The 22,661-nt window shown below is 47.8% G+C and overlaps 1 protein-coding gene across 26 annotated transcripts in view; it reads right to left on the bottom strand.

The window, feature by feature from the left end:
• Positions 1-9,803: 9,803 nt before the first annotated feature.
• CACNA1C (calcium voltage-gated channel subunit alpha1 C) overlaps positions 9,804-22,661 on the bottom strand; it is a gene marked incomplete at its 5' end in the record, with an annotated part of 581,859 nt that continues 569,001 nt past the window's right edge. For all 26 annotated transcript variants that reach the window (XM_080914120.1, XM_080914140.1, XM_080914139.1 and 23 more), the window contains 8 exons: positions 9,804-10,182; positions 11,882-12,214; positions 14,201-14,304; positions 14,949-15,055; positions 16,982-17,107; positions 19,039-19,391; positions 20,651-20,785; positions 21,239-21,366. In XM_080914120.1, coding sequence (XP_080770246.1) covers positions 9,880-10,182; positions 11,882-12,214; positions 14,201-14,304; positions 14,949-15,055; positions 16,982-17,107; positions 19,039-19,391; positions 20,651-20,785; positions 21,239-21,366 — 1,589 coding nt within the window. In that variant the 3' untranslated portion in view covers positions 9,804-9,879. The remainder of the gene's footprint in view (positions 10,183-11,881; positions 12,215-14,200; positions 14,305-14,948; positions 15,056-16,981; positions 17,108-19,038; positions 19,392-20,650; positions 20,786-21,238; positions 21,367-22,661) is intronic.

Raw genomic sequence — 22,661 nt, 5'->3', positions numbered from 1 at the left:
TTTTTCCCAATTTCTGTGAAGATTATCAGTGTAATTTTAATGGCAATTTCAGGGAATTTACAAATCACTTTTGGTAGTTTAGCCATTTTCACAGTATAAAGTCTATCAATTTGGGTGCACATAAGGTCTCTTTTCATTATATAGTATCTCTAATTTTTTAAATGTCTTCAAGTTTTCATTTTACAGGTATTTAAGTGCCAGCCATCAGGGTTATTCGGTGGTATTTTATTTTGCCAGGGGTTATTGTGATGAGAATCTTTTCTTCCTTCCTTCCTTCCTTCCTTCCTTTCTTTTTTCCTTCCTTCCTTCCTTTCTTCCTTCCTTTCCTTCTTCTTCCTCTTCCTCCACTTCCTCCTCTTCTTCTTCATCTTCTTCTCCTCCCCCTCTCCTCTTTCTCCTTCTTCCTCTTCCCCTTTTTCTCCTCCTCCTTCCTCTTTCTCTTCCTCTCCTCCTTCTTTCTTCCTCCTCCTTCTTTTTTGGTGGGGTACGGATGGTGGTTCTCTGAGTAGCCATGACTGTCCTGGAACTCACTTTGTAGATGAGGCTTGCCTCTGCCTTCTTGTGCTAGGATCAAGGGCCTGTACCATCATGCCTAGTGGTTGGATGGTTTTCCATTTGTTTTTGGCATGTGGGAATGGTGCTGAATTTTGTGTTGGTTTGTAATCTTGCAAATTTACTGAAACTATTAAATCTATATGATTTCTGGTATAGTCTGTAGATCTTATAAATATATTATCAGTTGCAAATTAGGAGAATTCAACTCCTTCCTCTCCCAATTTTATACCTTTTATATCTTTTGTCTTCTTGCTTGGCTTAATACTACATGAACTTCACTAAATACGTGTGGAGAGAGTGGGCATCTGTCTCCATGCTCTCTGCTGCCCTCTCTCCTGCGCTGTCGGTAGGCTTGTCAGGTGTAGCCTTCACTGTTTTCAGGGATCTGCTGCCTATTCTTAATTTCTCCACTACCTTTAGACATGTTGAACACTCGGAAGCTTACTGTGTATTTATTGAGATGATCATGTGATTTCCCCCTTAAGACCAGATCTTTAAGATTTAAGCTTTTAAAGAGACATCTGTGAGACAGCTTGTTTCTAAAACAAAACAGAAATCCAAATTGTTCTGCTGATCCCTATCTTGAATTTGAAAATTGAATCCATTGACTTTTAAAAGAATCATTCTTTGGGTCAAACTACTGTTAATCTGTGGTTCATGTTCCACATCACATAAGCACCCACGTTCGGTGTCTCCATCTGTCATTCTTCACTTTAATTCTTTTTTGGGGAAGTAGGGTTTCCAGACAGGGCCTTCCTGTGTAGCCCTGGCTGTCCTCGAACTTAAGAGATAGATCCTCCTGTCTCTGCCTCCTGAGCTCTGGGATTAAGGTGCACCACCATCACCAGCTTTTCCTTTCTATTCTTTTCTTCCCACCTCACCCTGCCCTCTTCAGCACTCTAAGTTTTGAGAAAGGTTTTCTCACTGACCTGAAGCTGACTCTCACTGGTTAGACTAGCTGCTCAGCAAGTCCCTGGAGTCTTCTTGTTTCTATTTCAATGCACTAGGATTACAGACCTGTCGCTCTAGTCTAGTGCCATTTCCTTGACTTCCTCTATGTCTTTCTTAGTTTAGATCATCAAGAAACTTGGCTCTCTGGACAGAGAGAACTGGCTCCTGAAAGTCGTTCTCTGACTGCCATGTGTGCCGTGAAGCTACATATGTACAGTGAAGCTACATGTGTGCCGTGAGGCTGCATGTGTACTGTGAGGCTGCATGCCCCGTTCCTCCAAAATAAATAAACGAATAAATAAGCAAATGTAACTTAGAGTAATCTTTGTTCAGTAGTTTTTCCAGGTCTTATTCACCAGGTCTGTTGATTTTTTTTTCCCTTTCAAATGAGTCATAATTGCCTATTTTTGGTTTCTTTTGTGATTTCTTGCTGCAAAATGAATAGTTGAATTTAAAAACGTGGTAACTTTTTTTTGCCACGTTTTTATTTGTGGGTAAATCAGATGTCCCTTCCCCCACATTTCTTATTATTTGCTCTTTCTTTATGGGATCTGATTTGCTTGGTGGATTTTTTTCCGCCTGTTGTTTTTGTTTTGAGACAAGGTCTCTCTGTAGCTCAGACTGATCTGAAATTCACTATGTAGGCCAGGCTAGCCTCAAACTCATTGCCACCCTACTGCCTCAGGCTCCCGGAGTACTGGGATTTATTATATTATAAACCGATAAGGAAAAGATGTAAGCTCCATTCTCAGACCAGTTTTGATAGGTATGATGGATAAATTTCGGCTTTCTTGCATCTTTTCTGAGACTAACTTTTCTTTGTTATGGGCAATCACTTTTTAGGGTTCTCCAGCTATATAGCTGCTTTTGGATGCATTCGTCTTTAATGTCTAGTTTCTGAAAGGAGAAAAAAGGAAAACGAGGATGAAAACAGGTACTGGTCCCTTAAATCCTGGGAGTCACTTCAGTTGGATGGGGAAACAGTTTTCAGTGATGGGGCTACAATAAAGACTTCCTGATTCTGTGTTTGCACTTCTGTGACTAGACACAGCCATCTCTGCTGGTTACAGCTCATTAATATTTGGGGGAGATCTGCTTTTGCATCTACTCTGGGTTCCACAGGCTCTCTCTCTCTCTCTCTATATATATATATATATATATATTCCTGGGCTGGGCTAAAAGCTGAACTGACTTTTGAGGCATTCCTCTTTGGGTACTTCAAGGTGTCAACAGATTCCAGAGCTCCAGAGGAGTTACACAGAGCCAGAGTCCAGTGGGAGAGTCATTGTCTAAGCAGGAGACAGCTTGCTGATGCTCTTCCCCTGCCCTCCTGGAAGCTCTGCAATGGTTGTTTTCTCATGGGGATTATTCTGGAAGCGTTGTCTGAGCCAGTTCTAGTCCTAGTAGCCAGTGAACTTTGCATTTGGTAGCTTGCTAAGTCCTGCACACCCAACTTTATCTCCCCAGTGTCTTCCCTATCACACCTTCCACACTTTGTCCAAAATCAGTTATTTAGGGGACAGTGCTTCTAATTTCTGAGCTGACCATTTCATTTATCCTCTTCTGCTTCCTAAGTCATCTTTTGCCATTTGTGTTGACCTTTTCAAAGATGGAAGACGTAAACAGTGAGATCAACTGTGGTCATGAAGTTAAAGATTATGCTGGAGTCACATCCCCTACCCCCCCCAACCCTGCACTTTTGAAGGATCCAATACAAGTGAAATATTGAGGGTTAAATCTATTTCTGTGACCTCTAGGGAACAGGAGAAAAGGGCAGGCGTGGAGGAGGGGAGATACTGATTCAACCAAGATCCACATTGTTAAGAAATTTATTTGCAATTCTTTTTTGCGGTTTTTGTTTGTTTTTTAAATAACATCATTCCTTAGATAAAAATGCAATCTTACAGGAATATACAGTAGCGTCTCACACAGAGATGGACCCTGAAGCTCTCCTTGAAGGTTTTCCCTTCTAGATTCCCTGGCCTTGCTCGAGGGGGAGAAGGCGCAGCAGGCAGGGCCTTGGACGACAGGAGTAGTTGATTACAAACTGTACAACAATATTTACAACAGTCAGATTGTGGTGTTGTGGAGCCTGGAGGGGCAGGTGTGGGATGGATGGGCAGGTGAGTATGAGTGGTCTGGAAGCCTGTTCATCTCTCCATGCCTCTCTGGGCACAGGCATGGCACATGACAGGTTTTCTTGGGGACATAAAAGTGGACTGAGCACACACACGGGAGTGGAGGGTGCGGCTTTCTGTGGACCCTTTTCATGGAGGGAAGTTTTCCTTAGTAACCCTCGCAGACCGAAGTGGAATCGCAGTATTTATGAGAGTACCAGACAGTGCAGCGCTCACTCCGGGGCTCTGCCACCCTATTTCTCAATGACGATCTCTTCCCACAGGTTGTTCTTGACTGTTGTCATCACAGAGATGTTTAAGCCCTGCAATTTCTCTGTCATCCAGGCTTTGTTTAGGGCACTGGGCAAATTAAAAAAAAAAAAAAAAAAAAAAAAAAAAAAAAAAAAAAAAAAAAGCACATGTCCAAGCAGGACAGGACAGATAGGTTCATGGTTGAGGAAGGCGGAGAGGTGGATTTCAAGTCTGAGGGACTGGGATGTGTGCTGTGTGCAGAACAGAAAGGTGCCCATAGTTTATGGGTCCTTGTGACACTTTCTAAGGGGCCCTCTGCAGGGCCTACTTGCTTATAAATCATCTGTCCTTAATTACCAATAGTTTCTTTCTGCTTTTAACTTTGGTGTGTTTCTCCATGCTGGGAAATCCTAGGAGGCAAAAACTATCTGAAATAAAAGCTGAAGCATTTGCTTAGCATGCATAAGGCCCTTGGTTCAACCACTAGTACCTTCACACTGTTCCCCCAAAAAGGGGGGAAAAATACAAGAAACAGAACAACCCTACAATTCCCTATAGCTTCTGCATTCCCAAAGCAGTCCTCCAGTCCCCTATAGCTTCTGCGTTCCCAAACTGTCTCTGCAATGAACCTACTGAGCACGGCATGAGGGGATATTAGGTGGCAAATTTGCAATAATTGCCTCAGTTTTGCTGGAACAAGTGATGGGTCACCTATTCTGTAAGCTTTACACCATCAAGTCATTTAGATTCTGGGGAAGTGCAGTGCCTAGGATTTCCCATGGGGATGCAAGATTTATACCTCAAATCAGTGAGCATCTGAGAAAACTTGGTTCTGGTGATATGACATTTCACATCTGCACTGAGTTTTACCTGGCCTGGTCTTCCTTATTGCTAGCAGAGACCTATGAGAAACATACTAGATAGATCTCAGTTCACTCTGCTCATGGCATTGGATTGATTTGCAATGCTTGATTTGTTTGGCTCCATTCTCCAACTCCCTTTCAGAGATGGCTTAACAGGTTTTGCTAACACGCCAGGAAGACCAGCGTCTTTCTAACATTCTACGTGGATCAAAGTTTTTAAGATGCTTGGAGGAGGGTGAGCATAAGAATGGCAGTGTTTCCTCACTTTAGATGAAGAACACTAGTGCCATGTCTACCCGTGGAAATTGTTCTAGTTTCTTCCTTGTGTCCCTCTTCAAAGGCACCCTGTGCTTTTCTGTTATAACAGGACATCATCTGTAAACGTGCTGGGTCACCTTCATAGGCGTTCTGGGATACACAGATTGAAGGGTTCAACATGCCTACCACAGCCCTTCCCTTCTGTAGAAAAAAAAGATTACTATGTGGCCATCACCTCCAGCACTTGTATCTTAGGGTGTGTGTGTGTGTGTGTGTGTGTGTGTGTGTGTGTGTGTGTGCATTCAACTGACTCCCTAGCAAGGTGACAATATGGCATATGAAAACAAACAAACGCCCCCCAAAACATTGTAAGAATATCCAATGGGTTCCTTTCACCTCTGTTTCCTTCACTGGGTTTGTAGAGAAGGAAGAGGAGGAGAGGAAGAGGGGAAACGAGAGAGAGGAGGAAGGGGAAGAGGAGAGAGAAGAATAACGAAATGCTGAAGGAGGCGAAGGTGCCCCTTCCTGACATCATAGATAGGATACTTTTTCCTCACAGCTTCCAGGATGCCTTTCCCCAGGGCAGCTGCTGTAGAACACGGACTTTGGTGAGCAAGAGCCAAGTTCCCCCAACGACTTCCCCATTGGCAAATTCTTTGGCAGACACAGTAGAGAAGTGTCACATGGCCAGGCAAGAACCACACTTCTATAGCTGGGTTGATTTGGCTGGGAAAACACCCGGGGTGAGGATTGTTTCTTCCTGTAACTTGCAAAGCAGCTTATGGAGTGAGCCTTCAGCCTTTGCCAAGGCTGGCATCAGGGTGACCACACAAAAGAGCTTTTCATACAGTGAGATGACCCAGAGGGGGTCGAGCCATGACCTCTCCTCACTCCTCATCCCTCTAGTTCTCTCTCTGCAGACACCTGCTTCAGAGCCAGGGCTTGTCGAAGAACAGAATCAGTCAGGACACGTAATATCAGCTTTTCTGGCCTCTGAGTAGCTCTTCTGAAATCCAGACAGTCCTTCCTCAGCTCCTTGCTCATTTTCCTTTCCCTAGCTCATGATTGAGGACATCTCAGTCACTCAGGGTCCCAGAATGAAGGGGCCATCCTTCTCCTTGGAGACATCTGAAAAGTTGTGTGATAAGGCTAAAAACCCTGATTATCAGAGTTTACACGGTACTTGACCTAGATCCTTGCTCTCTTGGCCCACATTTAGGAGCAGCAGGGGCATGTCCCCAGGACTCTATACACCAGCCACATTCCTTCTACTGACTTCCAGTGTGTTCCAGAAATGTGCTGACTTTGGCAAAAGAAGGGCTGTCGATGTTCAGTTGGATTTCTCTAGAGCTCTGGATGTTTGAGAACTGTTAGAAAGGAATTAAGACCTTCTCTTCATACAAGTTCCAGAATTTGGAACCAAGGCACCAGAGGAGGGTAAAAGACACAGTTGTGCCTTGGGTTCCTAGTCAGATTATGAAGATGGGAACCCCAATTAATAGAAAAAACATTTATGAATTAAACAAGGTCTAGGAAAAATAAATCTCTATTCCATCTGAAGATACAAAGAACCTAGGATTAGGCAGAAAGGAACTTAACTGAACTTGTCTGCTACTTGGACTATGTCATGGCCACACACATGACAAGATCAGAAACAAAAGAGAAAGAGCCAGTCACAGGACAGATAAAAACATATGATCTACACTCCTTTGTGTCCCTTTGGTTCCTAGCTGCACATTAATCCCCCTGCCATCCAGGAACTGTCAGGATTTCACAAGGTTTGATAATTATGTTCAAAATAGTCATTGGGGAAATTTCATGTTGGGAAGAGTAGATAGTCTGGTGTAGATGTTCACTGGCTTTCTTAGACACTGTTTCCCACTGTCTGGTGACATGCAGGTGGTCCTGAAGCCAAGCATGAAAGACCAGGGGCCCATTGTCCCTATAGGAGTGAAAGGCTATTCTGGTTTTCTTGGCCATAAAGAGAAAGCAACCTGTGTGGGTATGGCTGGTGAAAGGGGTGTGAGTTGGGAATGATGCTGGGCAGAGTTTTGGCAGGGGCTGCAAGAACTCAGCTTGTAGCTTGCTTATGTCCTTGGTCAATGGAATCTAGCAATGTGGATCAAAGTGTCCAGAGGAAAACAGAAGGCGGCACAGGTAGACTGAGAATGCACACTTGTGTGTAGGATCAATCAGAATACCACATATTCCTGGGAGCACAGATGCAAACAAGAACCACAAGACCAGTCAGTAGGGCTCTCTTTCTACCACTAAAGCCTCATTAACACAGTTGCAGAACTTCACAGAAACAAGACAAAGGACACCATCTAATTATTGTCTCTAGAAGCCCTTATGGGTGCTACAAGGATACATAAATGCTTGATCAGTGGCACATGGTAATCCAAGGAGAGAAGCTGCTTCTAGGCTCCGGTTAACCTGCAAACATTGGGTACCTCTCTCTGCATTTTCATGCAACAACTCGCAAGAACAGACTCATTGCCACTGAGGAATATCCTTGCTGAAATTTCTAGCAGATTCTCATACAATCTCCATAAATGGCTGGAAGGACACTGGGACTGGAAGCTACTCCGTAGGTAAATTCTGAGTGAATGGTTGAGTCTTATTTTCCTTAAAGCCCCTCCTCTTCAACCATTCTTATTAAGACACAATAGAAGGGCCTAGCACTAAGGGTTGTTGAAGGCAGATACAGAGGATCCTAAATAAAAGCCCCACACATCTGTTCCTTTCACTCCTGTGAGATCCTGATGCTTCCATGCTGGTCGAGATCCCCCGCTTCTCTGCCTCCCTGCTTCAGAAGAAGGAAAGGATGAATATCTTCTGGAAGGGATACAAGTCCATCCAGTCACTGTTCGCCAGCCCCCAACTATGGTTGTCTGTGTTTGGGTCAAAGGTGAGTCTATCCCAGAACTGCCCCAGTCTGATGGTCACCTCATTCTCTCAGTTGAGATGTATGCTGTGGGAGTGCTTGGGAAAGCCATCCACCTCTTCCCACAGGATGCTGGAGCATCTTGGACAAGTATCCACAGAGAGCAGCCGAAGTCAGCAGAAGACCCGGGTGGAACACATCCTGACCTCGCAAAGCAAGATGCCGCATGAGCAATCTCACGGCTGGGGTTTTGGAAATACTGAGGGATATGGAAGCAAAACACAAGATATGCAAAATGGCACCTCCCAGACCTGCCTGTAGAGAGCAGCGTGAGGACTTACACGGGGTGGGGGGGACCTTTGTTCACTTTGCAAATGAAAGAAAAACCATCTTTCCCCCACCGCATATAGAAAAAGCACTTAAGAGCTCAAAGGTAAAGCTTGTCACACTCCAAATACAAAATGATTTACTTTACATGCAGCAAAATATACAAGAAGTGAATTTTAAAACAAACTTAAGTCATTATATTTGCTTGGCACAATTGCAATTCAGTTTTAAAAAAATATTTGAAAAATACTGAAACTGACCTGAATTCAAGTATAACAGTTTCTTCAACAGAAACATTATCAATGCAATAAAACATTACACAGAATATATCGAAGCAAAATGTCTTCTTGAGTTTTCCCTTAAATTTTGTGTTTTTTTTAAAATAGAATTTTAATGCTGACACAACTCACAATCATATTTTAAAATGGATATTATTGCATTGCTTTTGCATATCTCGTGGGACAGAAAATGCAGTTACCGATTCTCGTTTCAGAAGCAGAAGCAGAGACAGTGATTTGTTCTTGCTTTCGAATAGCCCCAGATTTAGAACTCCCTGCAGTCAAACGGGGATCTACAGACTATGTGTGGGGGCGGGGTGGGGTGCTCACATACCGTGTGGGTGCACAGACACACAGACGACCTACTATGGACACACGTGTGACACAAAGATGCCCATATTTCTTCTCTCCTGTACCAATCCGTATGCCCAGCATAGGAAGGAGCCAGGCTCAGTCACCCAGGCACACACTACCTTATCTAACTGACTGTTAACCTGCAGAGTGTGATGCTCAACCAAACCCGAAAGAAAAATAAAATTGCTTTTACTTAAGGAAATTGTAACATGTTACTGGGCATACACAGAGCAGGTAAAACCTCCCTGTGGTGATATTGAACCCTTATTTTAATGCGGGTGGGGGTGGGGGGTGGATCGCACCATTTAAAGAATACAAGAAAACCAAATCCGACTTAAATATGCAAGTGTGGAGACAGTGAAGTGAGGCTGCACAGTTGTAAACGCTCTTCTTCCTCCCCTCCCTGTGGGAAAACGCAACAAATAGTAATAAAGAAATCAAAACCCAGAAAACCGCAACATGCTAACAAGTACCATCAAACTATGTAACTCAGAGCACCAGGCAGCAGCCTGCGCCCCTGGCTAGCTGGGGGCTGGTGGTGTGGTCTGCACTGGCTCCTGCCACCTGCATCTCAGCTCCTGCAGGGGAAGGGTCCCTGAAGGGACCATAGGGACCAGATCTGCACTGCTGGGAACCTTGCAGCCACCTCCTGGCTCCTACTGGGGGCACTGGCCCATTCCTGCCATAGATCCCTGGGGCCCTGCTCCATAGAGAAGGCCAGGCTCAGACAGAACATGTGCAAATGACTGTTTATACAAGCAAGGGGAAAACACCCTTTTGCTTAGGGGGTGGGGTGGGGTCCTTTGGGCGGTGCTGCCGTGGGAAGGTGCTGGAGCCCCCGCACCACGGCCTTGGCCTTCTCCCCTGAAAAGCCGACTCCGTACACCGCCCAGCTCTGAGGCTTATCCCGACAGCAGTGAATGAAGACGCTGTTCCGGTTACCTCCAGGTCACGAGAACAGTGAGGCACTTCTGAAACGAACCCATTAGGAACATTGAAACGAATAAAAAACACCCGCGTCTCGCCAGCCCCGTGGACTACAGGTTGCTGACGTAGGACCTGCTGTCCGGGAGCGCCTCCTCGCTCCGGCCTCGCCCCAGGGCATACGCGCAGCTTTCGTCCTCTGGGACCACAGCCCTGTCCTGTCCCGGGTCCCTGCAGTTCACAAAAGGTAGGAGGGTGCCGTTGGGGCTCTGCTGGGCGCCCCCACTGAGGATGTTGTCTGCTGCATTCTCCATCTCTTCTATTGTCATGTCACAGGCGTCGGCCAGCTCTTGTGTGGTGACCTCGATGAACTTGGGATCTTGAGCAAACTGTCCCAGTCCTTCTGAAATCAAGACCTGAACAGGAGGGGCAAGAACAGGAGAGGGGCGTGGTCACTGGAGTTCCAAGTTCCCTGGGGAGGAAGTTGCAGGCTGGTACTCAGGCAGCACATCTATGCACGAGCATGTGGGTATGTGTGTGGGCTGTGAATATGTGTGCATGTGGGTGCGGCGTGTGTATGTACGTTTGTGTGTTTGTATTTGTGTGCTAGGAGAGACACTCACAGGAATATAGAGATGGAGTATGGTCTGAACGGAAGTGGGCATGCACAGGTCAGAGGAGAGGGTTTTAGAGGATTCAGCCACTATCACCAAATAAGGAGAAACTTGCAGTGGGGCTCTGCTTTGCATTTTTACAGACAGATTTTAGTAGCCTTCTTTTTTTCTCCTCTTTGCCACCCCCCCCCCCCCAAAGGCATCTTTCACATTGCCCTATCAGTCCAAGAAGCCTTCACTTTGGTTTGGTGAGTGTCAAGCCCTGTCTCCTACCTCTGGCAGGCTGTCTGCCTCAGGGTAAGATGCACTCTTAGCTTTTGTTTAGGAGGTTTGCAGATGTGTCCGTCCTTCCTGACAGCTGCTTAAGTGACTAGTTAGAGGGAAGATTAAGTCTCTGAGCCTAGGGGCCGAGGAACATGGCCGAGTCCCAGTGGTCTCTTTCCCCCAGGATCCTGTTCCTCCTCCTCTGCCTGCATCTCTCCTTATTTTGCACAGACACCCTGCCTGTTCTGGTCACACTGTGTTTATTTCTGTTTGTCCTCAGCACCACAGTGGGAGCTCGTGAAAGCTAAAACTCGTGTCTCCCAATGTCTTCCTCCACTACAGTCCCTGCAACTAGAAAGCTAAAACTCGTGTCTCCCAATGTCTTCCTCCACTACAGTCCCTGCAAGTAGAAAGAGCCTCAGATCTCTGAGATGAATAAGGAACATCCCAGCTCAGAGGGAAACTCAGGATTTCAGAGCTAGAAAGCACCAGAGGTTACTCGAGTGAATTCCACTCGTAGGTCTGTCTGACCACAGGACAGATGCAGCTTCTGCTTGACATGTCCAGTGATGGAGGCTGACTCCATTACAGGCCTCATACTGGAGAGATCTCTGTTGCCAAGTCTTCCCTCCACCAGTTCTCCTAGGAGATGGTTTCTAAGGACCACGGTTTGTTACAGTTTGTCAACCGCTTTGAAAATGCGGTGCTAGGGTTGGAATAGATGGTCCTCAAGGGCAGAGGACTGGTGCCACTCAGATATCTCTAAAGGAAAAGACAGAAGCCCAGGAAGGGAAAAAAGATGCCACCGTGAACATGACCATTCGCGCATTAGAATTGCAGGAAGCCCTGAAAAGTGCCAGTTTCCTTTGGTAAGCTTCCAAAGCTGGGGGGGTGCTCTCCTGAGCTGTCAGAGCTGAGCATAGTGAAGCGTGGCCCTCTTGGTAGGAGAAATGTGAGCACCGGAAAGCAGTGGAGCTTTTCACAGGGTCCACTGGACCCTCGATTTAAGGGCTTTCTCCCTCAGCATCACGACCAGTGGTCATCGTCTTGTAGGTCATGGTGGTGATTGGCTGCAGACCATGCCCTCCCTCCCTCCCTCAGCATTTCTCTAGTTTATACACTTGACACCCAATCTACCTGGGAAGGAGTCAGGCTTTCTTCTCTGCACCAAAGTCTCTTGCTTTCTGGGCCCTCTCTGTCCCCCGCCTCCCCCCCCCCCCAGCTTGAATTTACATACCGCTTCCACCAGGCTGCTGGCGCTGCCATGGAATTGTCTCCCTGGAGCTCCAGCCTGGCTGGGCACGGTGAGAGAGACGGGCCGGGTTCTCCTGGCCACGCTGCCCCCACTACAGGCTGTAGTCTCCTCAGACCAGGAGCTGCAGTGGATGGATGGGAAGCTGCTGTTGAGTTTCTCGCTGGACTCCGCCCCCTCCAGCCTTAGGGTAGGGATGGGCTGTAGGGGCCTGCCCCGGCTGCCAGGAGTGACAGGGGGTGTGGGGCAAGGCCTGGGGAATGTGGGAGGAGAATGGCTTCTCTGCAGGAGGGGGCTCAAGCCTGCCACTGCCAATGCCTGTGGACATAAGAAACAGGAGTTACCAGGAGGCTTCACCCCTCTGCCTTCTGAGGAACTTTGAAGCTAATGTTTTTCCAGTGAGTTCTGCTTAGAATTCTGGAAGTCAAGATTCTGCCTACCTCACCGAGACCTGGTGTAACATTTAATAATATCCAGATATAGTTTCACGAGCATTTCCTTCTGACATAATAGCAGTTCCCTTTAGCTCAGGACCTTACAACTGAGTACAGCATAAATCATCCCACATTTGGCTCTACCATCTAGATTCGGTCACTCTGGCTTTCCCATCAGAACAGAGAGGACAATGATGATGTGTGGTACACAGAGCTGCAGTTCACCAGAGCCCTCTCTACGAACTGACCTATAGGTCCTTGTGATGTCAAGTAGAATAAGGCTTTTTAGAGACAGTGTCCATCAGAGAGACCTAGGAACACCAGTAGCCAGTAGCCATAATTTTAACTTCTTAAAAAAAGATCTATTTATTATATACGAGTACACTGTAGCTGTCTTCAGACACACCAGAAGAGGGCATCAGATCCCATTACAGATGGTTGTGAGCCACCATAACTCAGGACCTCTGGAAGAGCAGTCAGTGCTCTTAACCACTGAGCCATCTCTCCAGCCCCCCATAATTTTAACGTTTACAGTGAGATAGGCCGGTTGGTAGCACTCTTGTCATTCTCCACAGAGTGTGTTGTGGACTCTTACTAGACTGCCCCATGACTAAAGGAATCCACGCCTGCCTTCTGTCCTCGAATGCTTCTGAGACTCCTGTGGGTAGGTCTGAATTCCCACTGTCACTGTGACTGTCTCAGCACTGTCCACTGTTCAGGTGTGATACACTTGTTGAAAAGAATGTCACCACATGGTGGGAATGTCCATCTCTGGGAGACAGAGAGGATGGGTTGGAGGCCGCAGAAAGATAAGCAGGGGAAACGGTTTCCTTCCCATGGCCTGAGGGCAGACAGGCGAGCCGAGCTGGAGAAATCTTTTTAAATAGCACACATAGCGTCTCTACAGCCTGCTTTTCTTCCTACTTCTCAGCTCATGAGGGTTCCCAGCTTCTGGGTACCAGGAAATCTAAGGGGAGCACAATGCTATGTGCATTATGTTGGAAAAGTTTATGACTATAATCCCTATTTAGACCGTGCTTTGGCTTTGAGCTGAAGTGATATCAGTTTAGCAAACACACATGCGCATGCATGCACACACATATGCATATGCACACACACACACACACACACACACACACACACACACACACACACACACACACACACGTTGAAAGCACATGCCCCAAAGGGAGTTTGTAATTAAAAAGGTAACCTGGGGTGCTCAGGTAGAAGCCCATTTGCCACAGGTAACATACTGGCCATAGTGTAAATGTTTTTCCTCGTTCTCAGAGTGAGTATGGTGTAGGTGCTTCTACTCCTGGCTGTACCAGGACGGATTGTGTAAAATGAGTCTCTCTGGGTCTTTTTTTTTTTTTTTTTTTTTTTTTTTGTCAGTCTAGCCTAGTCTAAAACAGTCTATCCTTGTGTCTTAGTCTCTTGAATGCTGTGATTACAACAAGCCATGCCCAGCATTTCCTACCCTCAACCGTGTTGCTGACGGTGCTACCATCATATCTACACTGCAGTGGACAGACAGACTGTTCTTAAGTCCAAGTTCCAGGTCCCATCAATCCCCAGGTATACTGTATCCATTTGGGTAAATGCAGGGTAAGGCAGTGTGGGGACGGGGGAGGGATATCTGTGCACTGTGAGGAGAAAGCTCACGAGCCCTGAAGCTTCCAGTTAGACCCCCCCCCCCCCCAGGAATCCTCACTGTGACTTCATGAAGATCTGCCTGTGTGTAGAGAAGTGGTCAGCCTTGCTCAGGGGCTGATGCACAGAGGTCTGAGAAGGGAAGCCAGAAGGGTATCTGGGGGAACTACTGTCATCCAAGGGTGTGCGGCTGTGGCCTGTTCATAGATGTTGATACCTGATGATGAACCAGATGCAAGGGCAAGGCTGTCTTCTGAGAGATGTCTCCCCCTTGATCCTTCTGTCGCTTTAGACACTCCAGATGGAAGGAGGCCCTTCGACCTGCAAAAGTAGCCAGAGAAGCAGAATCAGGACTCAGGTGATGGCACCGGCCCATGACAGCTCCGCTACAGTTTGGTCACAATGTTTACCGGGGCCATGCATTAAAGGCTGGGTCCCCAGTTTGGTAGGGTTGAAAGACTGATTGACTGTTTAAAAAGTGAAGCTTCATGGGAAGCTTTCTACCAGGGGGAATGTCTTTCAAAGTGAACAGGGGACACTGGTCTCTTTCCGGGCCAGGAGGCAAAGGACACATTTCCCATCATGATGTGCCTCCTTGACACAGGCCCCAAAGTAACGAGCCAAGCCTCCAAATCTGTGAGTTCAAATTAGTCTTTCTCATGTTTAAGCTAATACAGTCAGAAAGCTAAGACAGGCTCACTCTCTGCTGAGGTACAAGGGTCAGTGCCGTCAGCCCCAAGCTCTTTTTTTTTTGTGTCTGAGGCATCTGAGTAGCCAATGTCTATGTCCCTTTCCAACAGACTACGTCTTTGAAGAGCTAGCTTGTCACTTTGCATGTCTACCGGGCCATCTCTAGAGGTTGTCTGAGTGAGGCCCAAATAGTTTCTCGGTTGCCACTCGCTGTCTGACCATTGCCATCTTGGAGGTGACTACGTCTACATTTGCAGAGCCAGGTGTGAGTTTACCTAGAGAGGCAGAGCGAAGGAAACTCCTCTTTGGAGATGGCTGGATCTCCCTCTTGTCCTCCTCTGGACAGGTCAGTTGTCGGTTTTCATCCTCCTGGTAAGAGAGTCTGGAACGGAGAGGCATTAATGCTTATTCGGGAAGACTGGCCCAGAGCTGCGGCCTGTCAGGACAGCTGCTATCCCCAGAAAGCAGTTTCTGCTTTCCTCAGTGAAGGCAATGTCTGTTTGTGTGCCTACACTGTGTTGTGGGGAGTAGGTGTCAGGATATGCTGCTTGTCAGGGGTCCCAGCTCTTGATATATATCCAGTGCAAGAACCTCGTGTCGATTTTTTGTTTGTCCCTCCCCCGCAAGGTTGAGGACAGGAATGCAGTCTCACGCATGCTGGATAAGCATCCTACCACTGAGCTCCTATCCTAGACCCTAGCCTTTCTTGCATTTCTGATTTCAGCCAGTGGAGACTTTCTTGGGTATAGAGAAAGTTGGAGAAAGAATTCTAGACCCATATAACATTCTCTTAAAAAGGACCTTAAATGCCTGTCTATAGGTCTATACTGTTCTCTACGGCCATTCTCAGTGTTACCACGACATCCCCTACCCCTCCAACACTTCTGCATGGCTATCCCTTCACTACCAAAACCACACAAGCCACTGCCTAGAGTGGTCATGTAACCGTCCAGTCAGCAGACAGTAGAGCAGACCTTAGGGTTGTCTAGTTAATGGCTTCCAAACTTTTTGATGCTGTATCACAATGAGAAATTTATTATACACGAATCCCTGCTATCATAGACATTCCCAGCCACAGGAAGACACTCCCTCAGCTGCATGTACCCTATTCTCCATTTCTGGACTACTTTAGTTGGTATTTTTTTTCAGACTGTTATCACCCACTGACATTCCTGCATGACCCTCCACCGACCAGTCTTCAGTTTGGGAAGCCCAGACGTAGCCCAAACCTCAGTGTAGATAGGATCACAGACTGTGTCTAGTTTATTTTTGTTTCCTTGCAATACTGATGATGGAATTCAGGACCCCAAGCACGCCAAGCAAATGCTCTACCACTAAGCTATGCTTTAAGAACTCTTTACATCTTGAAGTCTGACACTTTTACAGCCTGTCTGATTTGAATTCCACCCTGCAATCGAGCACACTGATTCCGGCAATGCATTTATCTGCAGGGAAAGACTGGGACATGAGGATCTCATGTGCCGACGCTGCCCAGCCTTGCTTCCATCCCTGACTAGATCAGCCCACTCCGGCACATTTTCTTCTTCCTCAGTTGTGCCCACTCTCCCGCAGACCTGACTTCTGCTTGGCCTGGCACCCAACTCTGGCTACCCTGCTGACGGACTTGTGCATGTCTGTGGCCCTCGGCACTGATAGCAGTCTGTGGGTAGCTGGTTCAAAGCTCCACATTTCTCCCACTTCTGTGATCTCTTAGCTCCCTAACTGGTTAGCACAAACCTCCTGGATTCAGAGTTGGTTTATTCGGAGTCAGGAAAGTATTTAGTAAGAACAAGAATCTCTTCATCTTGTTTTTTAAACGTTAAGAGCCCCCTTTTATTTTCTTTCATGTTTGGCACCTTTGAAGCCCTCTTGTTTAGTTATTTATAAACTGTATGTCAGTCCAACTCTTCAGAGTACCACTGCTCACCAGATGGGCATTACAGCCACTCGGAGAGCTAGATGGGAGCTAAACATTCTCAAGAGAACTGTGCTAGCATCCCTAAGTGTGCCAACTGTTCCCCTTCAGGGCAGCCTTAAAAGAAGCTGTTCCATAACACATTTATGCAAGCATCAGTATACAAGTATACTGACTCACACTAGGAAATACACCTTGATCACAGTCCCAAAGTTTAAAAAGCGCTATTTCAAAGGTTTCCTGAGAGTGTTCTGCAGTGAGGCAATCCAAGCTGTAGAGGGAATCCTGGGTAGGTGTTACAGACATGCCATTGTCTGGCCTAGAGGTGGGATCTCAGTACTGCTCAGTCCCCACTCTGTCCTATACTTAGGGTCACTGGGGCAGGAGGCTCACATATCTGTGGAGAGCAGGCTGGGCTCACTGCAGTACTCAGCTTCTTCACTCATCCTCACACTGCGGGTCTCATCTGGAAACATCTCCTGACTCACCATGGCCGCCTGGCTCTCTCGGGAGTGGCACCTGCAGGGTGAGGAAAGTATCAGAATCCATCAGGTCTCTTGCCTCCTCCCCAGCAAGTAAGATGACATTGGGCACACACAGAGACACAGCCCACAGCTTCTGATGAAGCCACAGAGACATAGATGCCCAAGCTGTGTTAAGGTTCCATGTGGGAGATTCGAGGTCTGAATTCTGCTCCCAACTTTTACTCTTTGGCCCAAGATCTTTAGCTCACCCCATGCCTCAGTTTTCTTCTGTATAGTAGTGGATAGAGAAACATGGCTGACTCTGGGGCTTAGGCAGGAATGCAGTTGTCAGAAGCATGAGGGCCCAAGCTCGATCCCTAGTATCCGTGAGGACATGAGATCAGCCAGCTGAACTGGTGAGCCTCGGGTTCAGTGAGATGTCCCAGCTCAGTGGAAAGTAAGTGAGGGAGATATTGGATATCAATCATGGCTTGGTACATACAAGCACATGTACCCCTACACAAACTGGAACATATAAAGACAGAAGTGGAGAGTTGGTTTTGAAGCAGCATCCTGGAGTGGAAAGTCAAAGAGAATCACAAGCTAGCTGTGGGCAGCAGAGCCTTGAGGAGGTGGCTCAACCCAACTGAGAAGTCCCTGGAATCACATTCTGCACTTCTCTGTTCCCACCCTGAAGTGAAGGCACAGAGAAGAGGCTCCACACAGAAGGCTTATCTGAGCAGATAGAATAAGCCTGAGTCTCTTCTGAGTCTGGGTACTTCCTGAGCTAAGAACACCCCCCACCCCCACTCCCCGGAAGCTGGTTGTGCCTTTGAGGAGAACACTGTTCTTTTCTGGGACAGGGCCTCCTGCCCCTCTGGCCAGGTGTTCTTCCTCTTCCTGTCTGTGTGTGGCTCAGTACCTCCCTGCAGCTCTGTCTCAGACACCCAGTGTGTCAGGGCTCTAGGCCTACAGGAACCTACTACTGCCCTACGACATGGCTATGCTGCCAAATAGCTCCTAAATATTTACATTTGTACCCACTTAGTGCTCCTCTCAGCCTTGGCTGGAGAAGCTTCTTTTTGCTGAAAGTGGTCAAAATGGTCTTGGGTACTTAGTGTTAAGGAGACATCTGCATCAGCCCTTCCGAGGCTCGAGGGACAGGCAGGAAAAGGCGGGGTGGGACAGGCAGAAAAGAGTGGGGCCACCAAAATAGGCATGGGATAACTGCTTCATTTTAGTAATCTCCTAGGGAGCCAGCTGTTAGAGCAACACACAGTCTGGTGCCCTGTGTGTGGTTCAGCTGTACTGTTGTTGAGCAGTTAAAGCAGCCAGAGTTCCCGAGTGAACAGTAGGTAGGATGGATACCATATTAACATTTCTGGACTCAGTTGGGCAAATGCATGGCCGTGGAGACTTGTAACCATTTGCAAGTGGGATCTCGTGAGAACCAGTGAGCAAGTATGTCACTCCGTGAACAGCAGATCAGGGCGTCTGGGATTCAGAAAAGATGCTTGAGATTCTTGATTGTATTCTGGGACAGAGGGCAAGAAAAAGGGCAGCCTCCCTAAGAACCCATGGGCTGAGGATCTGTGCAGCCTGCTGGGGGCTGCAAGGGCAGCTAGTTAAGGGTGATGTAATAAGACATCATTAGGGATTTGGGAAAGGGCAGAGGCTTTGTTATATAAGCCCAAGTCACACATCTTAGAGGGTCACAGGTTAACATGCTGAGGATGGATGAGAGGAGAGAGGACTGTCAGAGGTGTGGCATCTTGGAGCACATCTGGGAAACAGAGCAGTGCTGTCTTCACTGTGACTGCCATGTGTGAGCAGGGCAGCTGTGGGTAGCAAGCTGGCTTCAACCTCTACCACTGGAGCTCAAAGGCTGAGCAGAAGGCCTAGGTTCTAAGTCCATCTTCCCTGGTGTCATCTCGTTAGGGTGTGTGAGCCCTCAGGCCTCATGCCCAGGCCTACCCTCCTGCTTACCTCTTGGAGCTGAGCTTCCATGCTGCCTCCTGTACCCGGACAGCAGGAGACAGGGGAAGCCCATGGCCCTCCACCGTGCTGACTGTGCTGGGGTAGCCGGCGGGATGGGGGAAGCGGCCCAGGGCAGTGTTGTTAGCATTGTTGATGTTGGCATTGGAACCCGTGGATGAGTAGCTGCTGGGGGTGAAAGTGGAGTCCACCAGCTTCTCATGGGACGGTGATTCGGTGTCAGCTTGGTTGTTCCCTGTCTTGTTGATGTGCAGCGGGCGCTGGGTGGCAAACGTCTGAGGAAAGTTGCTCCTGCTGTCACTCTGATAGTAGGTGACATGGTTGCCAAACAGGCCTCCAGCCCTCTGTAGAAGAGACAGAGGTGTAGGTGGAGAAGGCTTTTCCATTACAGCTCCCTCCCACTCATCCCTGCCTCCCTTGTATGGCAGTGGTTGAGAGGCACAGGACACATGGGGCGAGCTTGACCTCTGTCACACTCTGGACACACGGTAAAGGGAGGGACTTAGATGCTCAAAGCCCCACAGTTCCCACACAGCACCAGGACAGGAATTCCTTATGTGCCCAGACAGGCAGAAGGTTGCTGGTCTAGAAGCCTCCCTGGAAGTTTGTTCCCGAAAGAGCACTGGAGACTGAGGTTGGGTTTCAGGGACAAGTCTGAGATGGCTGTCCTCTGCAGAAGCCAGCTGCTTATATGCTGGGTCAGTTATAGCATGGCTCCCTTTCCTGTAGGGGATTCTCTGAGATTTGAAGTCAGGGATATGTGTTTTTCTCCAATATTCCCACTTCGTTCCAGAGTGAGCACTGGGGGAAGTGGTGGTTTGTAAGGTTTGTCTAACCCTTGACATCTGAAGGTCCTTGGGTTCTGGTTCTTGCGTTTCTAGGGTCCTGTAAGAGTGGTGTTCTGTATCTCTGAAGCCATTCACTGATGACATCTTAGTGAGGCCAATAAGATGGCAAGGCTGGCCATAGCAGGGTGTGCTGGGCTTGCTTCCCTGTGTGCTTTATAGTCTTGAAAACTGATCTGGGGACTGGGATTGGCAACAAAACAAGAGAGGGAGGAAGATGGGAGACTGGAGTCTTAGGGCACAGCAGTGTGTGATCTTTCACACTGCATTAATATTACTCTAGGAAAAGAGGCCTAGAGGGCACCGCTGTGACCTGGATATCACAAGCTCCATCTTGACAGGGCAGCTGCTGTTTGTCTAGCTGCCACGTGAGAACCCACACCCAGTGTGGCCACTTAACCTGTTTCCTCCAAGAAAAGCCATAAGTTTATATTTATACTTAGATATGCCAGATATTCAAATGTTGTTAGTAAAACAGGTCTTCAGATTAGATGTGGCTCAGGAAGGTCCTACTCCACACCTTCTGATGAGAAACTTCTCTAGGCAAACGTCTTTCTAGAAACAGGGTCCTTTTGTTCTCTGAGATCTGCTGTGTCCTAGGAGGATGGCATGGTGTTGGCTCAGAAAGGGGAGAGGGGATCAGGAGATGGCTGACTAGGAAGAGTGGGGCACTCCTCGGAGAGACCAGGCAAAACACTGACTTAGTGCACTGTTGTCCCAGACTGAACTTCCTGAAGGACACCAGTCATGGCACTTACCCTGAAGATGTCATCTTCAGAGGCAGCAGACACCGCCTCCTTCATAGCCTTGTCCAGCTCCTCCTCAGCAGTCAGGTCCCCAGAGATGGCCCGCCGGATCTCAGGCCCAATGTCATGCAAGGTGCGTAAGCCAGCCTGGAACCCAGAAGGGCGCGTGAAGATCCAAGTCCTGTTTACTGATCTTTGGTTGGCCAGGACCTTGCTGCTTCTCCCCAAGTCCCTGCCTCTCTGCTCTGCGGGCAGCTGGGACCCCACACCAGATGACAGGCTTCCCTTGGACACTTCTGCCCCCATCATTCTAGAGCAGAAGAATCTATTTGTCTGTCTAGTGGGGATGAAGGCATGTTACAGGATCAGCAAGAACCAGGGGCTGGGAAAGCCATCAGGACTGTTGAGGGAAACATGCAGGCCAGAATGCAAGTGGGGGGCACATTGCCTTCTCATAGCTGTCTTCAGGAAGGTTTACAGTGCTCACAAATGCTGTGAGGGGACCTAGCCTCTAGGTAGCTAGCAGGGTTTGGACCCTTAATAGGGTCACAGAGTTGTAACCAGGACCTTTGAGTGTGGGTATCCCCTCTAACCCCTTACCTGCAAGGACAGTGCGTTCCTCTGTGAGGGCCTGCCCACTAGCCCCTGTTCTTTTCTCTTCTTGAATTTCCTGAAGTATTCTTGGATCAGGAAGGTGGCATAGAATTTGCCCACTGTGACCTCGTCATCTAAGGCACACGGAGAGGAGAAAAAGATGAGAGATCCCACCAGGTCACCTTGATTTTCTTTTTCAGCACCTAAAATTTCTTTAGCATATTGGCTTTATCCATTTTTCAGTAGACCACATCCCTGTCTCCGTACTCACCACCTTGACTGCTCATCACATTAGTTTCTCAAGTACCTCTCCAGAAACAAGCAAGCATGTTCTTATCCTTTTTAATTGAGACAAGTTCTCCCTATCTTGCCCAGCTGGCCTCCAAGTCCTGGGATCAAGTGACCCATCTGGGTAGCTGGAGCCAGAAACATACGTTCCTGTCTGTACCTGGCTCTTTTGTTTTCTTCATTTTTCCCCTCACAGAAAAAGTAGGATCTTGTCAAGGTTATTTCCCATCTTAGTTTTCACCTCTCCAGAATGAACATTACTAAGTCTTGTTTGATTCCACTTACCATGAAATGGTCAGTCTCCTAACTGCCAACACAAGGTTGATTTCCCTTCCAGCCAGGTAGACTGGCTTGACGGGTGTCCTTGCTAGGTTGGGTGCACCAGATCACACATGACCTAGTCTAGATCTTAGGAGTGAGCTAACTGGTAGGGAAACTATAAGCTCCCAGGGGAATGTTTCATGCCAAGCAAGTGGCCCCTTCATCTTGTCTCCTGCCATGTGTAAGAGAGACAGATGGCTGGGCTGAGCCGCGGGACCCGTGATGGCTTTCCTGATCCTCGCTGTTCCTTGAGAGTAGCCAACTCGAGTAGCTTACTCTACAGAAGTTCTGGGCTTGCCATGGAGCTGGGACTCATTTCTACATGGAAGAGAAAACCCTGTAGACTCCTGATGAGGGAAACTGAGAATGAACTTGGAGTCCTAGGTTCCTTCAGGCCTGAGCTGGATGCCTAAGTCTACACTGAACTCACTGGGAAACCTGCATTCCTTCTAAGAACACCAGTGCCTAGTGTGAACCTCACAGAGATGCTTCGGGCAGCAAGGAAAACAGTGCAGCAGACCATGAGATGACACACGGTGACTCATAGCCTCCCTTTCAGAGGTGGCTCTCAAACAGGAAGAATCACCTCCTAAGGATGTTTCCAGAATGTGTGGGTTCATCTAGCATGTTAACAAAATAAACGTTGGCATCAATAGGAGGAATGGCTCTTGGTTCTGTGAAGGCTCGTTTCCCCAGTGTAGGGGAATGCCAGGGTGTTGAGGTGGGAGTGGGTGGGTCGAAGTGGGAGCATCACCATAGAAGCAGGGGGAGAAGGGAGGGAGAGTGGGAGAGCAGGGAAAGGGGATAACATTTGAAATGT

This window comes from Micromys minutus, assembly GCF_963924665.1.
Source record: "Micromys minutus genome assembly, chromosome: 3".
Taxonomy (NCBI): Eukaryota; Metazoa; Chordata; class Mammalia; order Rodentia; family Muridae; genus Micromys; species Micromys minutus.
This window is presented reverse-complemented; position numbering and strand designations above follow the sequence as displayed.